Source organism: Anopheles gambiae, chromosome 2, assembly GCF_943734735.2.
Source record: "Anopheles gambiae chromosome 2, idAnoGambNW_F1_1, whole genome shotgun sequence".
Taxonomy (NCBI): Eukaryota; Metazoa; Arthropoda; class Insecta; order Diptera; family Culicidae; genus Anopheles; species Anopheles gambiae.
In genome coordinates this window covers 43,712,040-43,730,857 of record NC_064601.1, presented here as the reverse complement: position 1 = coordinate 43,730,857, position 18,818 = coordinate 43,712,040, and the positions used below count along the sequence as shown (strand labels likewise).

Sequence of the window (18,818 nt, the reverse complement as noted above, 5' to 3'; positions counted from 1 at the left end):
TAAGTTACATAAAGTTAAAAAAATCTAACTAAGTTTTTCCTAAACATAATGAAAATAAAAAAAACACACAATTTGTGATATTAAAAAGCATACTTGAATCCATATTATTCGAGTATCTCGGCGATGTGGAGTCCTGATGAGCCCGTATAAACGGCATTCCATTGTAATGTTTTCCAACCATTTTTTTAGCATCAGACCACCCCAGTTGGTCCAACAATATCCATATTTACACACGTTACACAAAATATTTGAAAGAGCAAACGTTAAAGAATCCTTAAATGCATCGTTTTCAGCTATTTCTGTTCGGCAATTTAAAAAGTTGCAATAACAGAATACATTTAAAGTTAACAAGCATCGGTTTTGTGTTCTTAAAAAAATTCTTTATTTCAAAAAGATTTGTGTATGTTTTTATACTTGGACGGTACTTTTTCTTCTCAGTCGGCTATCTAGTTCTACGTTAGTTTGTGTATCTTAATTTGTCAAGAGCTTAAAGTTCATTATTACATTCCTAATACGTTTGTACCTACGTAAATGGAATAAAATTGGTGCACACAAATGCAAAAAAATCGTCAAATGTAGACTACTGCACTAGTAAAGGTAAAGTTCATTTTAAGGCGCAACATGCACATGCATGTTCTTACTGGAATGATTAAAAAAAAACTAGAAAAAGGTAAATCATTTGGGAGATTCTGTCCACCTTTGTGTGGTCGTAGTTTGGAACACTCAAGGCATCAGCAGTTCGATGTTAGGAGATTGCATATTTTCAAATATTTGGTATTGTGAGTAAACGCACATCCAGCAGTAAATCTGTAGGATAAAGGAATAAGAAAGCAACGTTAGCAGATTTATTTGCTGATAAAGCTTTATAACTATACTCACGTTGTAGGCCATCCATACCCAAAGAATAAGGCTCGATAAAGTTTGTTGCAGCTGTAAACAATAAACATAATTTTACGTACTGCCCGTTGCTTTTGTGATATAAATTACTCACATAAATGTAATAGCCTCCGATTAGCCACAGGCCGAACACAAACTGGAACAGAATGGCAATCCCGAATAGTGCCAGCCATGGTAGCATCCAACCACGGGTTGTGGTTTTCAATGAGTAGCAAACTCCTCCAGCGGAAAGAATCAGCAGAATGAAATACAGGATAAAAAATCCTCCGACCACCTGCATGGAATCGCGTATGTCGGTCTCAAACAGTGGAGAGTATAATTGCGATGAATCCCCTCCGAGCAAGTTGTATGTTGTCTTTAAACGGGACATAAAACCGAAACAGTTTAGTACAAAGAATGAAAGCTGCTACATAAAACCATACAACCACCAAAAACCAACATGTGCTTACCATTGTAATCAACACGATGGACGTAGCCACGGTGTAAGCGGCCACTGCGTAGCTTCCCGATTTTACGGAATTTGTCCAAATAAATGGAGACCAGCAAGATTCTAGCCAGACCATTTTTGTAACTTTACGATACAGCAAGTGATCTGAAATCAAACACACAGAGCGACAAGTTGGAAAGTTACGTTTTGTTTGAAAATAACTTCCCAAGCGCCAGACGTCATTACGCGTTTAATGGCACGTCGAGAAGGCACGCCCATGCCGATGGACGCTGATTGCAAACACTTACCAAAGGATGAGGAGAGTGTTTCGTTGCCGGCAGCGTCTGGTATCTTTAGGTAGGAATAGTTTCCGGTGTACAGGAGTTATGTTTTACTTTAACTTTGCTCAATATTTAGCAACTTAACAGACGTAATTATGGAGGTAGAAAGCGCAACGCAAACAAACAACCAAACTGCATCGAAGCTGTCAAACATGTTGTTTCTCCGTTTGACAGATCCGCCTAGCCGTAGGACAAGGGGTAGGACACTCGGGTAATTATTTGCTCGGATCTTTTCAATTGAGGTCATTTTTCTTCCGATTTAAATCTAAAACATTCAGTTGAATCATGAAATTAATAAAATCTATTTGCATTATTATTTTGATATTTTATATTTTGATAAAGTATTGAGTAACGTTTTAATATGATGACATTGTTGGTTACAAATAATGATTGTATCTTAAAAAAAAATAATTTAATTTCATGGTTAATCAATTGACTTAATTGTACCTTTTTCAACTTAATCTAAATAGACAGTTTTGAAATTTTTTCAACATTAGTAAATTTAAATGATGCATCCGTTGGATAACTTAACAAAATCCCTATCTGTTGACTCAATTTATGACGACGAACTAGGATGTATGATAACTTAATGCTGTGATAGTTCTTTGGGATGTTTGTGCAATTCTTTTGAAACGAATTTCGCCGGTCGGCATCTATATGTTTCTAGACAGGTCCTGTTTCATTGTATCTAGCCATTGAACCCGTTGCCCGCGTTCCTTTTGTGACAATCTCGTAAGATAATCGATCCGAGCAGGGAGCCGCTCGTATTCCAGAAGACCACAAGCATAGCATGAATGTGCATAAACTAACAAGAAAGTGTCTAATGCCTTTGATTAGAATGTTAGAAGACTTACTTATGTATTGACTTCCAAAGTCACAGTTTAACGCATTTTGTTTACGCTGTTTTGTGATAAAACATTTTATTGGCAAAGGGAAAAGAATGAGAATATAGAAAACAATTTTATTCTGCCTTTCCTTCTTTGCAATAGTATTTGTTTGTGGTGTTTATGTCTTCTCTCTTAGCCCCGTTACTGCTGCAAGTGCGGAATTGTTATAGTGAAGCCGATCTTGATATGGATAGCTTTCGTTTCATAATGCGTTGGCTCCCATCCTTTCTAGAGTGTGAGCTTCTTCGTATGGTCACACTTGTGTAATTGATAGGCATGGTAAATGTATATACGCCAAGAAGGTATATCCCAAAAGAATTTGATCCAAAATAATTCTATGCGCTACAATTGTTGACAGTAACAATTTTAGCACTCATTGTTTAAAAGGAAAATAATACACTTCATTTCTTTTAATGTGTGTGTGTGTGTTTCTTCTATTTGAATCTATCGGACCCTAAGAACTTTTTGTACGCTAAATTTAATTTTCACACACTGTGAAGTCACATCGCGTGTGGGTGGAGGTGCAACATTCCCAAGGGTTCACCCTTTTCCAAAAAAGTCAAATTTTGTGTCATGATCCAATTTCAGCTTTCACAAACAGTGGAGATGATGTGATGAAACTACTGTTATCTATCGGCCATTTGTATGCTTTACTGCCATTTTCTATATGTTTACAAAGTCACGAATCATTCAGTCCCGCAGACGATTAAAGGTGATGTACAAAGAAGAAATGACAATCCGATCACCGTTCGCCTCAAGACTCTCTCGGCAAGGTATGGATCATTAAGATAGGGATAGATTTTGGAAGCAGTTCGGGAGTTGCCATTGCTAGAAGGTAAACCCTTCGGCTCGATCCGATCCGACTAATCGGTGTGCATGTCACCTCTGTCGCCACTACACGGCATCGGGTACGGGTGCTAAGAGTGGGAAGCAATTTGAATATTTGAAGTCCGTCCCAACAAACTTTAAGCACAGGTTTGCGACCGGTCATTATCGTAAACGAAATTCCGTTCTCCATTTAGTGCCACAAGGTTTGTACCACGTCACGGTGGCTATAGCGGTGTTGTTTTGGCCAACGGGCGCTAAACTCTACCGCCTGGGCATCCCAAAATTGGGCACTCATAATGATACGGTTAGCATGTTTTTGCGTATTTCTTTTCCTTCTTACCACAGGTTTAGCCGTGGTATGGTAGGTAGTGATAGATATTTTTAGGGGATATTTGGCAAATGCTAAAGATCAGCAGTACGATCAGCAAGTATCAGTTAACATTTGGCCTATATCACTGATGCGCGTCTAGAGCCTTTATCAAAAAGGACAATCGAGGTCTAGATCTTCCACGCCACTACAAAGTAGCAGAGCTGCCGACCAGTGAAGGGATAGCGCCAGAACGCATGATCGGACGCGAAGCATAAAATATTCGCACAACAACGCGATTGCGTGTGGTGCGGCCCTTTTTGCGTATACTGCGAAATGAAGAGCACCAATGTATGCGCAAGCTTCGCAGACTGGAACATGCTCACCTTTACTGCTAATGGTTGCGTTGGGTAAGTCGATACTAATGCATCTGCTAGGGGTTTTTTTTGCTTTAAGCTTTGTTGGTTTTCTTGCGCAGTTTGCTAATTTTGTCCTACCATGTATTCCTCGATGCAATGCTATATTTTACAGACTGTAAATTTTAGTAAATTTGGTCTGTAAATTTATATCATTTATTCCTTTGTAAAAGATGGATAAATATGAAAGAATGAGCTCTAGTCGGCTGGCGCTCGAAGCAGCTTATGAAGCTCAGAATACAATCGAAATTTGGTTTAAGATTGAACCATTTCATTTGCATACTAATGATCACGATCCATTTGTTTAATGAACCCTCTCCCCATTAACAGAGATACTAACAATGATGTTGATACAGGTCACTTAATTTTTTTTCAAACTGTTTTAGCTTACCCATGTTCTTTATTTTATCGTTATTTTTTTAGGTGATATGACGCACTGCTTTTAAGATAGTTGTGTTCTAGAATTTCGTTGCTCAAATTAAAACATGGGTTATAATATGTTGACACCTCTTGGAATCATGTTTGAGAGATTTATATGTGTACGTTGCGCCCAATGGTGGTTTGAAAAATCCGTTTCTACACAGTTGTATATCACGAGCAGAAAAAGGTAGAAGGAAAACGTAGATAGAGGAGTGATTCTAAGCGGCTATGCTCGTGCCGTCGCCGAATGCATTGGGTGTTGCACACTGTGATGCATTCGCTTTTCTTCTCCACCGGCAATGCAGTTGAACCAAAAAGAGTGAAATTCAAAAAGATTTTTGAGCAAGCTGGTTAGCTGCTCACCGTGCATGATCTGTTCACTCTCCTCTCTCATTCGCTCACTCTCTGTGTCTAACTAGTTTTACTACAGGGGATTTCACCTTTACAGGTGCACGCATAAAATAAAAAAAAAAAATAATAATAAAATAAAAAAAATAAATAATCGAATAAAAAAAAATCATAATTTTGTTGGTGTTGGTCGAAAGTCTACAGTAAACTTTGATTTATAGAATTTATAGAAAAATACGGTTTTTAATGAGAGGATATTAAAATCCCCAGTCTCTCAAAATGCTACATAGATGAACACTACATGATCCTACATTACAGGACATACACGGACCATGTAGCTCGAGCTTAGTGTCGCCATACCCAGTAGCCTCAAATTTAATTTTTGTTTAATGTATATGACTCTGATAGTTTAATGTATAAGATCAGGCTGACAATGCCGGAAAAATAATATTATAAATCTTTAAATACCGTTATTTAGCTGACCGAAATCTTTCACGGGAAATGTTAATTCGTACCACGATTTTAGCGTAAGTCAAATACCACGTTTTCAGCAAAAAAAGTTGTTAATTGCATTCCATTGCATCCAATCCTATTGCGACTCCATTTTTATAAAAGCAATTTATTTCTCATTTGACAATTGTCGGAAAAAATTGCATCGATTTGACATAAGAATTGTAAAAATTGAAAAAAAAAATCATGTATCTCTAATCCGCGTAGCTCAAGTGTGCGGGACACGGGGAAAGACTGTATACGCAACTCAAACCAATAAATTGGAACAAAAATAGTTTTATTAGGGTAAATGTACCTATAGTGGTGGTAGTACCAATAGTGGTGCTATTGCTCTAAAATGCGGTTCATAGGGCAAATTAAAAGTAAATAAGTTATTTAAGTTAGTGTGAAATGTTCTTTAGCCTTTTACAAAGGATTTAAAAGCTAAATGGGGCCATTCCGTTACTTAGTGACCGAAAAATCCATTATTTTGTGAAATGTGCCAACATTTTTCCAAAATCCTTAGGATTTCATAACGAAACTCATTTTTCTGTTAACGTTCTAAACGACCACATAACCACGCAATTACAAGTTTTTCAACATAACTGTTATGTAATGTTATTGTTGTACTAAAATTATTTGCCTTTTGACCATATTTATGCATTTTTAAGTGTTTTTTACCATAGTGCCATTATAGGTACACAAAACAGGCATGTTCCTATAGTGGTTATAGTTATAAAATCAATAAAAACAGGTCATTTTCTGTTTATTCGAGGATATTTTCGACGTGTCGTACTGTTTTCACTAAAATAAGCAACAGAAATGCGTTTTATGTAGGTAATTTACCAAAAACAGGTCAAAATTCGCTTATTTGGCTGAATGAAAAATTGACTTCAAATCAAGCACACTCTTCCGGGTGTAGGTTGACGACAGGTGTGATGCAGTACTTTTGTCAATAGTTTCATCGATCAAATTTATACATTTTTTTACGATCAAATTACGGAAGAAACCAATATTATGGCAGTAATCCTTGCTATTCATACGAAAACAGCTTCTAAACTAACTTTCATTGATATTATACACCGTTTTTTATGCATCTTTGTTTACCACCACTATAGGAACACAATACGACGACTATAGGAACCATACCACCATTATAGGTACAACGAAGCAGTCACAAAAATATGTATTTTTTCGTAAATTTGATGTGTTTCATGGTAAAAATGGTTGTGATTGCGAAGATAAAACATATTCCAACTGTCATGTGTTAAAATATTCAGAAATTGTCCTTCCTGACACTTTAAAACCATTAAAACACATCGGTACCACTACAAATTGCACCACTATTGGTACATTTACCCTATTGTACCATATTTTTAAATTTCTTCCACATCGTATATTAGTTCTCTTAAATATATGAGAGCTATACCACGGTTCAAAACACGAAACTTCGGCGAAGATGAAAAAATGTTTAAATATAGTAGAGCGTCTATTATTCGCGATGCTTGGGATCGGACGATTGTCGGTTAATCATTTTTTACTGATAATAGTTCGAGAAATGTTAGTGTTTTTGTAATTCTGATTATCGCGATAAATGTTCCCCGCGATTTAACAGCCGTCAAGTTCATGCGAATGGTTAAGCCGCCTGCTGGTTTTTCCATACCACCCACTCCCCCCCCCCCCCAACCCCGGATAATTGAGTTTAGGATTGAAATTTGAAAGATATCTATTTGTGAAATAGTACATGTATCAATAGTTCATTCTATTAAGCCACACTTGACGGATTTTATAGTAAAAAACATATTTGTTACTTACGCAGGTCCGAAAGTTGAGTAACTTAGAATAATGACATAATGTTACTCCGTTTATCAACTAACGAACCCTGCAACGCGCAATACGGCGAGCGTGAAGAGACGAATCACCGCAGTTCAAAAATGATCTCGCGAGCGAACCAGCCGTTAGCGCATGTTCCGCAACTAGCTCTGCGCGATCGAACCGCCAGTTTTATCGAACGCTTCGTTGCGGTTGGTTATGCGCCTCCTCGGTTTGGTTAGTTGCCGGTTCGTCGTTTTCATGTTCTCTACTCCGTTTTCCCCGTTCACCTCTTCGCGTCGACACTGCTTTCTACCTTGGAGACGATGTGCGTTTTCGGTGCTACGCCGCACGCAGGGGCATCTTTAAATTGATTGGTACTTTGTGTATTTGTGTGTTTATACGTGTGTGTAAGTGAGTTTTGCTCCCGGTTTGCTCAGATGAAAAAATCACGAAACATAACAAATAAAAATATCGCAACACACAGGGAGCGCACCACCGATTAGAAGTGTTCCCGTCGGGGGGAAGTGGGTAGGTGAAAAAGGTACCACCCTCTCCTCCTCCCACATCCCAGTGATGGTTCTGTGCGCCCTCTGTCGCAGTGATTGTGCAAAAGGCGATCGTTAATTGTAAATTATGGTGTTTAGTGCGGCCCATCCACACGTGTAGTTGTGCGTACTTATTTTCGACCTGGTGTGTGCTTTTGTTAAGCACTTCCCTGGTGGCGTGTGGTGATTTGCGGAGTGTGTTACAAACGGCTGAATATAAATTTTGCGCGCTTCAAAATGCAATAAAACGTACGCCGGTTTTGACAAAAACGGACCTTTATGGTCGAATTACTTTGCGTGTGACGAATCGTGAATTTATGCAGAGCTAACGAGGACTTTTAGGGCTTTTCTTACTTCTTTAAATATTTATCAACACACAGTTTGGAGCATCAGGGCAAAAAATGATCTCTTTTTGTTTGATGGAAAATCTACTCATACATAACAGCATAAAAGCTCCTAACTTGGTACAGAGATTGTTCGCGGAGAGTAAAACGCAAGACAAAACAAAAAGAGAAGAATAAAACTTGAAGCAGGAAAACAGAAACCACTGCCGGGGTTTTCCGCCACGAAGGGAGCAACACAAAAAAAGAAGAAAAAAAAAAACCCGAGCATAAGAATTGTATAGATCTGAAGTACAAAAATAAGAACAAACCAAAGTACACAAAAACTAAGTCGAAAACAGTGCACACGAAACGAACCGGCAGTAAGGTTGCAGAGAGCGCAGGGCTCGCGCGAGCTCCCCGAAACCGTCCGTAAAATAAAAGTGAAACAATCGACGTCTGCTGTGCGTCGCCCCACACAGCCTGTGCCCACGGAACGATTCTTGATATCGCGGCGTCCCCCGACGGTCCCCGACGGACCGCGGCGCGGGACCGTGTCGCGGGAAAAAAAACGCGGCAGTGCTGCAGCAGCATCTTTCGCAGCGTCGGTTTTAAGATTTATGTAGTGCAGGCCGTTTCGGGCCGACGCTCAGGTTGCTCGTTTTTCTTATTCGCCTTCGACATCGTGCCGCAGCGTTAAAGGTAAACTGCATCGGTGCCGGTTTGGTTTGAGCCTTTTGTGCCGTTGCTGGTAGTGTGTGTCGTCGTTTCGTTTTCCCTCTCTACCAACGGATTGAAGTTCTTGCTGTTTACGTGTGTTGTACCGAATTTCAGTCCGGATCATTGAGAGACCGACCGCATGGGCATCCGAAACAACAGTGGAGTGATCTGGAGCGATGAAGCTTCAGGAAGGAAGCTGGTCTTCAGGCCTGAATAGCTGGTGACTTTGATGAAAATGTTGATGATGGGGATGGCTGATCGTTGCCTTGGGGCGTTCTTAAGATCCATTCTGCACCGTATTCGCGTGCGGGCACCAATTTCTGTGCAGGGCTCGGTGGTTGCTCCAAGGGAAACAACCAGAACCGCACGGTCCACGCGATGTTTTCGTTTTTCGAGTGACGCTTGGTGGAGTGTTCTGCGCCCGGATTTTGCTGGGTGGATTTGCTGAAACGAATCAAAACGTTCGTGTGAAACGATCTCTGTAACGTGAATATGTAGATGTCAAATGACCAAAACGTGGGTGATTAACTGCCCCAGTTTCTGGAATGGGCGTTGGAAGTAGTGATCTTAAATATTGGTGGTAACATTGCTGATCGTGTTTGATGCCGGTGCGAAATGGAGCTGGAAATGGAGGTTTTAGCTAAGCTGCATCGTATCGTTTGGTAAAACTTATAAAAAGTGTGCCTTGGAAAAAAAATCTGTAACTTCTTGACATCCAATCCAACACCTGCTGATGTGCTGTCTTGATGACTCAAATAGTCGCCACTTTACCTTGCAACAGAAGCACTAGAATACGTACAGTGGAAACAGGGCCAGTAGAAGCCATAGCAATTCAACGTTCAAAGCCTAAAGCAAGCACAAAAAAACGAGAAAAATTTCCACGTCGACGAAACCGAATCTGGGTTGATCTCATTCGTCAGCAGATTGTGACCGTCAGTGCTGTTGCGGTTGGAATTGATGGGTAACTTCGCGAGATCAGTAGGGGAAGAAGTACACATACACACACACAGAGCGACGAATCACAGAAGCAAATCACCACCCTGGCAAATCTGGCCTCACCTTACCATGCCGTCCCAGAACAGACTTACACCACAAAAACAAGGTGCACGAAATGGTGCAGCCTCCAGCGGCATCAAACCCCGCGTGGCCCTTGGGATATCGTTCGTGCCACGGCGTTTTCGGAATGGTTTGCAATTGTGGTTAATTTTTTCGGTAGCTTCATCACCGTTGCCTGCAAGAAGACGATCTTCCCGGTTCGCTTGTGTTTGCTTTCCTACATCATCTTCCATTCTCCCGTCCGCTCATAAAGCTTTCCAGTTGAAGAAAGTTTGGAATTAATATTTCCGAACAGTGTACCTTTGGGCCAGTGAAAAGTCTTCTCCGGGATTGGCGGGGGGAGGAGGAGGAGGAGGAGGAGGGGGGGGGGGCAAAGAAGTTGGTTGGGAATTGATTATTCTCGTAATTACCGACCACCTGGATGGAGCGGACGCGTAATTACGTGGTCCCGAATGTGCGAAGGTTTTGCGTGTCTGCTGCGGTCGCTCGAGTGGACGAGTGCGAGTACGAGTGGTGCGGAAAATCTGGGTGGAGTTGTGAAAATTCGTACGCGATCAAATGGTTCCAAAGCGGGCGGGAAGGGACAGGGAAGGTAGCGCACAGAACCGAACCGAAGATCACGTGCTTACGCAATTCCTCGGTAGGTGTTTCGATCGAGGTTGGAATGTGTTTTCCTTTTATATTGGCGTCATGCCAAACCAGTGTAAATATCGTTGCTCTTCTGCGGCGAGCACGCGGCAACACGTCGCCTACGTCATCGTGTAATTGTGGCCACCGTGTGAGTGGGGTTTTCGGAGAAGGGTTTTCACCTGCTACTGCGAGGCGAAAAGGGAGTGGGCTTTGTAGTGGGAGCAACATTTTGGAAACCGTTTAGCCCGTAAGTACCCTTTCGCTCGATGCATTTATTCTAATCATTGCCATCATCAAGTGGAGCAATTGCATACAAATTTTGCCCGAGCGCGGTGTGCGAACGAGCGGAAAGCATTGCTGGCAGCAGCCGGAAGCAATTGACGCGCACTGGCGCATTGGGTGCAATTTCCCGGACCTGTCGCTTACCACGCTTTTTCAGCTCCGTTTCGGTGGCATTTGGTTCGGGAGCATAGGGTGCTTAAACCTATTGGCTGCAAATAATAATCGCGCTCTCATTAGCAGTTAAATCCATTTGAGCCTCATCGAAGCGGGGGGCAACTGGAACGTCAAAGCAGTGGAGAAAACCATGAGCCATCAACAAATAAGGTGAAAACAGTGCAACGTAAAGAAAAGATCAATGAGAACTAACGTCTGCCAATCAATCGTTCAGTCCAAAACGGGGTGAGTGAAACCGAAGGGGACGGAATACAGGCGCGCGCGTTAAAGCGATTAAGTACATGCATGGCATTCTTCTGAAGCACAATCAGCAACTCAAATCCCGCCGTCCCCGGCTTCCCCTCACCCCGCCAGGGATCGGCTGATGAAGAGTGACGGGAAGCGGGAGTCTGATATCTTGATCGCGATATAAATTTCAATCGCCAATCCCAAAACGTCCCAAGCTGGTCGTGGTCGATCGATCGATCGATCGGAAGCTGCTGCCAGAATTTGTCTACCGGGCGAAACGACGCCATGGAGGAGGGCGGCTGGGTGGCCCAACCGGGATGGCGTTGGGTGGAATGATGATAAAAGACGTGTGAAAAGAGCTGAGCAGCAAAAAGGAACAAACAACAACAAAAAAACGGCATGAAAAAAAGAGGACACACTCGATCAGAGAAACCCGATCAACCCGATGCTGCGCAAGATCAAAGCTGAATTGGCGAAACGATTGGCCCGGTAGTATGGAGTGTGTGGAGTAAGGGAAAAATCCCCCGAATCGGGATCGGGAGGAACACATCCTGACAGCAATCCGTGATAGCCCGGTTGTGTGCGAACAGACAGCGTCCACGGGCCTGCCCACGCCCGAATGCAGAGCCGATGGCATACAATTCTATCTTACCCATTAACATGAGAGGGACAGAGCTAATACCCCGAACGTACCCGAAAGGTATGCATGCTTCACTCATCAGCTGATGATCCTAGGATCTAAAGGCAAGGACAAGGCAAAAGAGACACAGAAAAATTTCCTCACGGCTACACATGTCCTTTTGATGCGTTGTCTATGCGTCTCGCTCGGTATCACAGCGGCATACGGCAGGTAAGCAGTACAAATGCTGCTACCTGATACGCACACATATTCATCGAACACAACTGTTCGGTTCGGCTCGGTAAACTTCACGAGGACGCCGGAACACAAGGGCGCAGACATTTTCATGATTTTGTATGACTTCGGCTGTTTTGGACCATACGTTTAGGCGCAGGCAAAGAGTCCAGATTTTGCTCGGCATACATGTGTGCGCAAATGCACGACTTACGAACGAGAGCTGTCAGAACTCCCAGAAAGAAGGATAAGTCGAAGGGGCTCGGTCTACCCAGTGTTCCAGCGTCAGCGAATCGGATCCAGCGGGCAGCGGAGAGGACACTCCACTCGCGAAATAAATCCGGCTCGAACGCCTGCGCCTAAACGTATGGTCCAAAACAGCCGAAGTCATACAAAATCATGAAAATGTCTGCGCCCTTGTGTTCCGGCGTCCTCGTGAAGTTTACCGAGCCGAACCGAACAGTTGTGTTCGATGAATATGTGTGCGTATCAGGTAGCAGCATTTGTACTGCTTACCTGCCGTATGCCGCTGTGATACCGAGCGAGACGCATAGACAACGCATCAAAAGGACATGTGTAGCCGTGAGGAAATTTTTCTGTGTCTCTTTTGCCTTGTCCTTGCCTTTAGATCCTAGGATCATCAGCTGATGAGTGAAGCATGCATACCTTTCGGGTACGTTCGGGGTATTAGCTCTGTCCCTCTCATGTTAATGGGTAAGATAGAATTGTATGCCATCGGCTCTGCATTCGGGCGTGGGCAGGCCCGTGGACGCTGTCTGTTCGCACACTTTCATCCAAAGTGTTCCAAAGGGGTTCGGGTTAGGAGACAGTCGGGGGTCGGGCATATATAGAACAAACTTTGGCAAAGCGGCAAACAACGAACCCTTGGGCGCTTTGGTTGGATCATCGATAGACCTTTGGCTGATGAATACATATACATTATTAATGGGCCACTCTTTTATTTGTGCACAGTCGGGGCGGATTGTCGTTTGGTTGTCGAGTGTGGTGTGTGGGAATTACACTGGCAGGGAGCGGCTGTTGTGTGTCCTTCAACATGTTTTGGTCGACGATTTCTCACCCATTGTTTGATTCGCTTGCCGGATGGGGGTCGCTTTGCACCGGGAAAAGTAGCTGTTTGGCCGGCGAGAAGGACTTGAATTCGAAAGAGAAATATGGTGTTGAAGTGTAAAGAGTGCTTAAGCCGGGTTAAGGAAGAAAAGATATCCGGATTTAGCAATATTTGACAGCAAGCTTCTGTGGGAAGTGGAAAAGTAGATGCAATGTCGATAAATAAACTGAGTAGAAAATGAATTAATGCGCAACAGTAAATGGCCGCACAAAGAGCTCTGGAGAAATATTATCAAAAGAGTAAAAGGAGTGACTAATTTATCAGCAAAAATCAATTTATTTAAAACAATTTACAGACCTTATCATCATACCAGTTTAACTTAAATGTTCCTTTCAGAATACTCAGTTTGTGCATTCTTACAGTATACAGCGTGCAGTAACGTTTAACTCCAGCAACGCTTGCTTCCATCGTGTATCATCCTGTTCGGGGTGAACAAAAAAAAAGGTGACCTCCAGCTGGTGGTGACCCTTTGGAATGCTGTGCTGTGTCCCGGAGGCAATTTCGAAAGAATTTCTTCCCGCACCAAGTGATGTGTCGGTTCGATCCGCACACGCGAAGGGCGCTGGTAGGCATGAAATGGTGATGATTTTATGATTGAGTATCATGCAAAGTGAGCCTAGGCAGCGAGTGCGTGTGTGAAGGGAAGCCAAGCTTTTTTGGTTTTGTGTTTTTGTATTGATGGAATAGCCGGTGGGCGCGAGTGAGTGAGTGAGTGAAAGATCACAGCCAGTGAGCGGAGTGTGAACAGGCGGTGAAAGGGCTCAAAGGTGAAGCAAAGTAACCATAGGCGCAAAAAAACCGTGTGTGTGAGTGTTTTTGTGGAGTCTGTCTCTTTGGGGTGTGAAGTTTTTCGGTTGGCAGTGCGGCTTTTGGAAGCGGAAGTGCGTCAAGGTGTAAGGATTGTTTCAACGGAGCGCGCCGAGTCTCCCGCCTAACGGTGCACTGGCACGCGCATGCCTACCCTTTTTGCTTTGGCCCATTGCCTTATAGATACGTGTGAGTGTGTTTGTGTGTGTGTGTATGACAGAGAGAGAGAGAGAAAGATTTGTTTGTTCTCCTGCTGAACGTATTCGACACGACTAAGAGCAGCTTCGCTGGAAACCCAAAGGTCCCAACGGCTCGCGCGGAAGAGTCCGGTAAGTGGATAATTAATTTTAATATTCAATTATGGGCGGCGCGGTTGAAAATTCATATTAATTGATACGTTACTATCGGCCCGGCCAGATCAGTTCGACACGTTTTCGGATGCGCCCGGCGAATGCTGGCCGGGTCGGTCGGCCGTGTGTGCAGATGAGTGCGAGCGCGCGCGCCCTCGCGCTGGCCCTTTCGCTATTCCGGTCGACCGTAGGGACGTGGGGATGGCAGTGACAGGCATGGTGAAGCTGAAATGGCTTAATCGTGAGACAGCACAAAAATCCTGACCTTAGCGCGTCACCGTGCTGCTTATGTGATCCATTTCATGTGCCGGGTACGTACACTCTCCCGTCCGGTGCGCTACGATCGTTCGATGGACGATGCGTAACGCGATCGGCCCATTCGCAACCGCTCGAAACGAACTGTCTTGAGCATCGTCTGGTGTACAGGCATCGTTGTTGTTGTTATTGTTGTTGCTGTTGCTGGTGTTGATGATGATCATGGCGATGAGTTGCATCACACGGGGAGCACGCCTGTCTGGGCCGGGTATGGAACCGTCCCAAAATGGACCAGTGTGTGTAGTGATTGAGTTTGAATTGACTGGACTCGATCCGTTCGACCTCCGGCGAGTTGATCTTGCTGCTCGGGATTGATCGAGCCGTGGCCGCTGCTCCGGGTGTGTTGGATAGGTTTCAGCGAGACACATTCCACGGATCTACATCCCAGTGTAGAGTCCGCCTGCGTCCTTCTCCACCCAATGATATGTTTATCTAGCTTTGCTTTTATTTGCCACGAAAAAAAGGGCCGCCTAATCCCGCTCTTTCGGGCCAGCGTATTGGCTTGCGTGGAAGGTTCGTACAGGCTCTGGCTAGGAAAGGTTGTGTTGGCGGGCATTTTATGCCCTCACTCCATTTGATCGTTTCACGTTTGCCATCAATCGGAGCCCTGCGTATGTAGAGCGGGACGTCGGTGGAAGAAGTAAGGTACTAAATCGTATCTTGGGAAGTTCATTATGCACTCGAATGGAAAGGAGATTACGATTGACGATTGCCTCGTGTATGTGTGTGTGTGTGTGTGTGAATGGAGCGGAGCCTAGTATTGATCTGCTCCGATTTGAGTAGCTTTTGCTGTTTGTGCTCACGTGTTCAGACCTGTTATGTAGCTGAAAAGTGGCTTTTAATGGATATAAAGCATATCCGAAATGAGATTATAAACCTTTACACCCCTCTTTCTTCTATTGGTGATTGGGAGAATTGGATTTATCAAACAGTAGAATCATTATTCTTTTAATCCACAAAACAAACAAAATCTAACAAACGTAAAATTTTAACACATTCTTCAAGTTGTACGGACTTTTCAGGGAATCCATCGTTGCTGCAGACATTCTGGGACATCATTTAACGAAATGTTTAAAATCTCCAAGAGCCACTCTTGCCGTGTTCGTGTGGTCTGCGGAACGAAATGGTTTAAGGGATTATGCTTCTAATTCCCTTTTTTCATTCGTTACATCAAACTGCTGCAAGAAGCAAGCAGGATGTTTGTTTGTGCGCCGCGTACCAGCATGACCGCGGACATTGGGGTAACGCTCGAGAAATGTCGGGCAGTGGAGAAGGGGCAGAAATGTCTAGTTGAATGACATTCGAAAGCATGGCTAAGCAGAAGCTAAGCATCATGCGCATGAACGACGCACTCGGGCGAAGCATAAAAGAAATTAATAACCGGTTGATCAAACAACGTCACACCCGACGCAGATCAAAGGTGAGCGGTTGTGCGGCGCTGCTTGACGGGACAGGAGGGGAATGGAGATCTTGTAAGCAAATAAAACCGATGGATATCGATCAAAACAAGATGTTCACGCTCGTGGCAGTAGGGTGCGGGGTGTTTTGCTCGCCTTTTCCCCTCCCGCTTTGTAGTTGGAAAATCGGTCGGCTAGAAGATCCGGTCCTTTCGGGGCTGAAGCTGTCTGTTTGTTTAACGGTTAATTTTCTACGTCGAATTAAAGCGTAAAAGCTCCTCCCTCTCCGCTCAGGGAGGCAGGGTTGGGGACTTATCTCCGGAACTAACTGGAAGGTACCTTAACATTGGTTTTCAAAATTGCCACAACCTTCCCCGCTCCTCGAAATCAGCGGGACACGTGCACGCGGGTGTTTACCGTTTTGTTCAAAAGCGTACGGGAGGAAATCTCCACTCAACTTCTGAATGTTATTACACTTCGGGTGCAGCGTTCGGTGAGGCCACGATTCATCAACATTTCGTCCAGCCCAGCGTCCAGCGGCCACTGATTGCGGACCCGGCCGTGATCGCAATGTTTGCCGACGCGGCATGTTACCGTCCGTGGTAATGCTGACAAATCTTTAACTAAGAACGTTATTTACAGACCTCCCCTGTAGTGCGTGCTCTGTGTGCAAGAGAGGGGTTTTGTGAAGGAAGTAGAAAGGAACTGTCGGCTACCGCATTGCTGCCAGTGGCCGTGTTCCGAGGCGCTAAGTGCGGAGCATTTTGTTTGGGTATGACAGAGAGAACCAGAGACACAGCGTAAAAGCGCGACACCGTGTGGGTGGGCGAGCAGATGCGGTACCGGCGGGTGGCATTGAGACTTGGTGGTAAATATCCTTATTTATTGCGGTCAGTGTCATCTGGGACGATTTGTGTGCGGCTTGGCGTTACCCTCGCCGGAGCAGTAGCGTTCGTGTCGATCTGCCATGTGACCGTGGGAGCCATAAAGTATCACTGGAGCACTCCAAGATATTATTTGCCAAATTTTGAAAAAAATATGTGTTGCTCGGAGCAGAAAAAATCAGATCTTTACTTACAACAGATTCCTCAAACCAATATGTTAGTATGGTTCTTTTAAATTTAAATTCTGATACCAATTGCACTTATCCTTATTGGGTTGTTACTGTCGAAATTCTGAGTATTTTTCTAGATTTGGAATTATTACTTCAATATATAAAGATTTTAAAGAAGTTGAAAACTTATTAGCTGCGAGACTTAAGTTATTTGATAAATTTAGAGGGTTGAAATTTGAAGGGTGCTTGGTTAAAGTTAAATTAAACTAAACTAAACTAAAGTTGAAATTGAGATATACGACGACAAAGTTATTCGACTTCTCTTGTACTCGTATCTACTTGTATCGTATCTTGTATCCTAAAAAGATAAGTTTGCTCATGAAGTAAAGCGTTTATTCTCTTGCAACCCCTAATTTAGCTCCTAAGTGCCTGGCCGACCTGCTACAAAGTAGTGCAGCTTACAGAAAGTCTATTCTTCTGGCCAACCGCCGCTGTTTCGTAATTGAAACAGGATGGTCTGCTGCAGCAAACTATTCCCGCTCTTCAGCTCCAACACATTGAGCCGGCACCGGGAGGGCGCCGGTTGAAAGAAAATAAACAAAATTATTGAGACATACGGTCGCAAAAGCCCACTGCTGCGCGGCCACGATGCCGATGCATACTATCTTACCCTTGCGGTGTGTGATTGTATATTTTAATCGCAGCCTTTGTTGTTCCACACCGAATGTGCAATCTTGCTGCTCGCGGCGACTATCAATTGCACAGCCGGGCTTCCACCCTTGTGTCTATGCTCGCGCGCTTACACGGTTGTGTGTGTGTGTGCAACGTGAGATCCCTGAGAATGGATTGGCGATGGTGGGGATGGTGGGGCCACGTTGATACCTACCGGACAACAGTGCACCGGACCACACTTGCCACATTAGTGTGTATATGCACCGATGTATCACGCCTACATGACGCCCTTTTCCAAGCCCGCAAGGCTTCCAGGAGCACCAGTCAGCGACATTCAGGTGTCCGCTTCGAGTCCGTATATTTTTGCTTCTCTAGCGTGTGCGGCCCACGCGGAGGATGCAGGCTGCATTTGCCGCCTGTCAGCATCGTCCGCATATAGTTCGTACAGGTTCTGGCGGGCCGATGCCGGGTATGCGAACGGTGGCCTATTGCATAAAATTGCATATTGCCCCGACTTGCTGGCGGGTGGTGTCGGACGAGGGGGCGGTAATGGTGGATCATGGAAGTTCGTAGTGCCTTAGTGCCTTAGGTACACGGTGCAACAATGGGCACTTATGCGGTACACGGGAAAGGCTAGCAAAGGAAGCGGAAGGATGCAACCGAACATGAATTCCCACAAAACGCACCAGAGATAGCGCTCGAGGGGAAAGTCCCGCACCCCGTCCCACGATAGGTCGTTGAGACACAAAGTGCACTCGTTGCACTGGGGTGGACGGCTGCACCGGCAGCAGCACTAGATCGGGATGCAATCATTACGAAGTCATAAATAGTAAATTTGAATAAATAAATAAATAAATTATCCTCTGCTCTCCGCCGTGAAGTAATCTCCGCTTACATGGGCTTAGCTACTTGACAAGAGGGGAGAGGGAGGAAGTGAAGATGTGTCGAGAGAAAAAAAGAGCATACGCCATGGTTTAGAGGAGATTTTATACCTGCCTGTGTGAACAGTGCAGTTCATGTTTTATGTGCAATCGAGAAATGTTGCATTTAGGAACTATTTGCATTATTATTATTTTAAATTTTGTTTGTTTGTTTCGTTGTTTTTTCTTTA

General features: G+C 44.0%; 2 protein-coding genes across 4 annotated transcripts in view; one reads left to right on the top strand and one right to left on the bottom strand.

Moving 5' to 3' along the window:
- Positions 1-358: 358 nt before the first annotated feature.
- On the bottom strand, positions 359-1,828 carry LOC1271593 (uncharacterized). The gene is made up of 5 exons (XM_310415.7): positions 1,633-1,828; positions 1,347-1,489; positions 992-1,252; positions 880-930; positions 359-807 (listed from the first exon to the last, which is right to left on the bottom strand). The coding sequence occupies exons 2-5, from the start codon at positions 1,458-1,460 to the stop codon at positions 724-726; spliced, it is 510 nt and encodes a 169-aa protein (XP_310415.2). The 5' UTR covers positions 1,461-1,489; positions 1,633-1,828; the 3' UTR covers positions 359-723.
- A 5,539-nt stretch (positions 1,829-7,367) lies between these two features.
- Positions 7,368-18,818, top strand: part of LOC1271591 (uncharacterized) — a 78,353-nt gene continuing 66,902 nt past the window's right edge. For 2 of the 3 annotated variants that reach the window (XM_061642709.1, XM_061642706.1), the window contains exons 1-2: positions 7,368-7,549; positions 13,449-14,248. The gene's annotated coding sequence lies outside the window, so the exon portion shown is untranslated. The remainder of the gene's footprint in view (positions 7,550-13,448; positions 14,249-18,818) is intronic. The other variant, XM_061642708.1, reaches the window with a different exon arrangement.

What these genes read in the sequence shown, in the direction of transcription:
- LOC1271593 (XM_310415.7), bottom strand. Translation starts at nt 1,460, where the DNA reads ATGGTCTGGCTAGAATCTTGCTGGTCTCCATTTATTTGGACAAATTCC. An exon ending in CCATCGTGTTGATTACAATG is followed by an intron (nt 1,253 to 1,346) that starts GTAAGCACATGT and finishes TCCCGTTTAAAG; the next exon opens with ACAACATACAACTTGCTCGG. An exon ending in GGGTATGGATGGCCTACAAC is followed by an intron (nt 808 to 879) that starts GTGAGTATAGTT and finishes TTTATCCTACAG; the next exon opens with ATTTACTGCTGGATGTGCGT.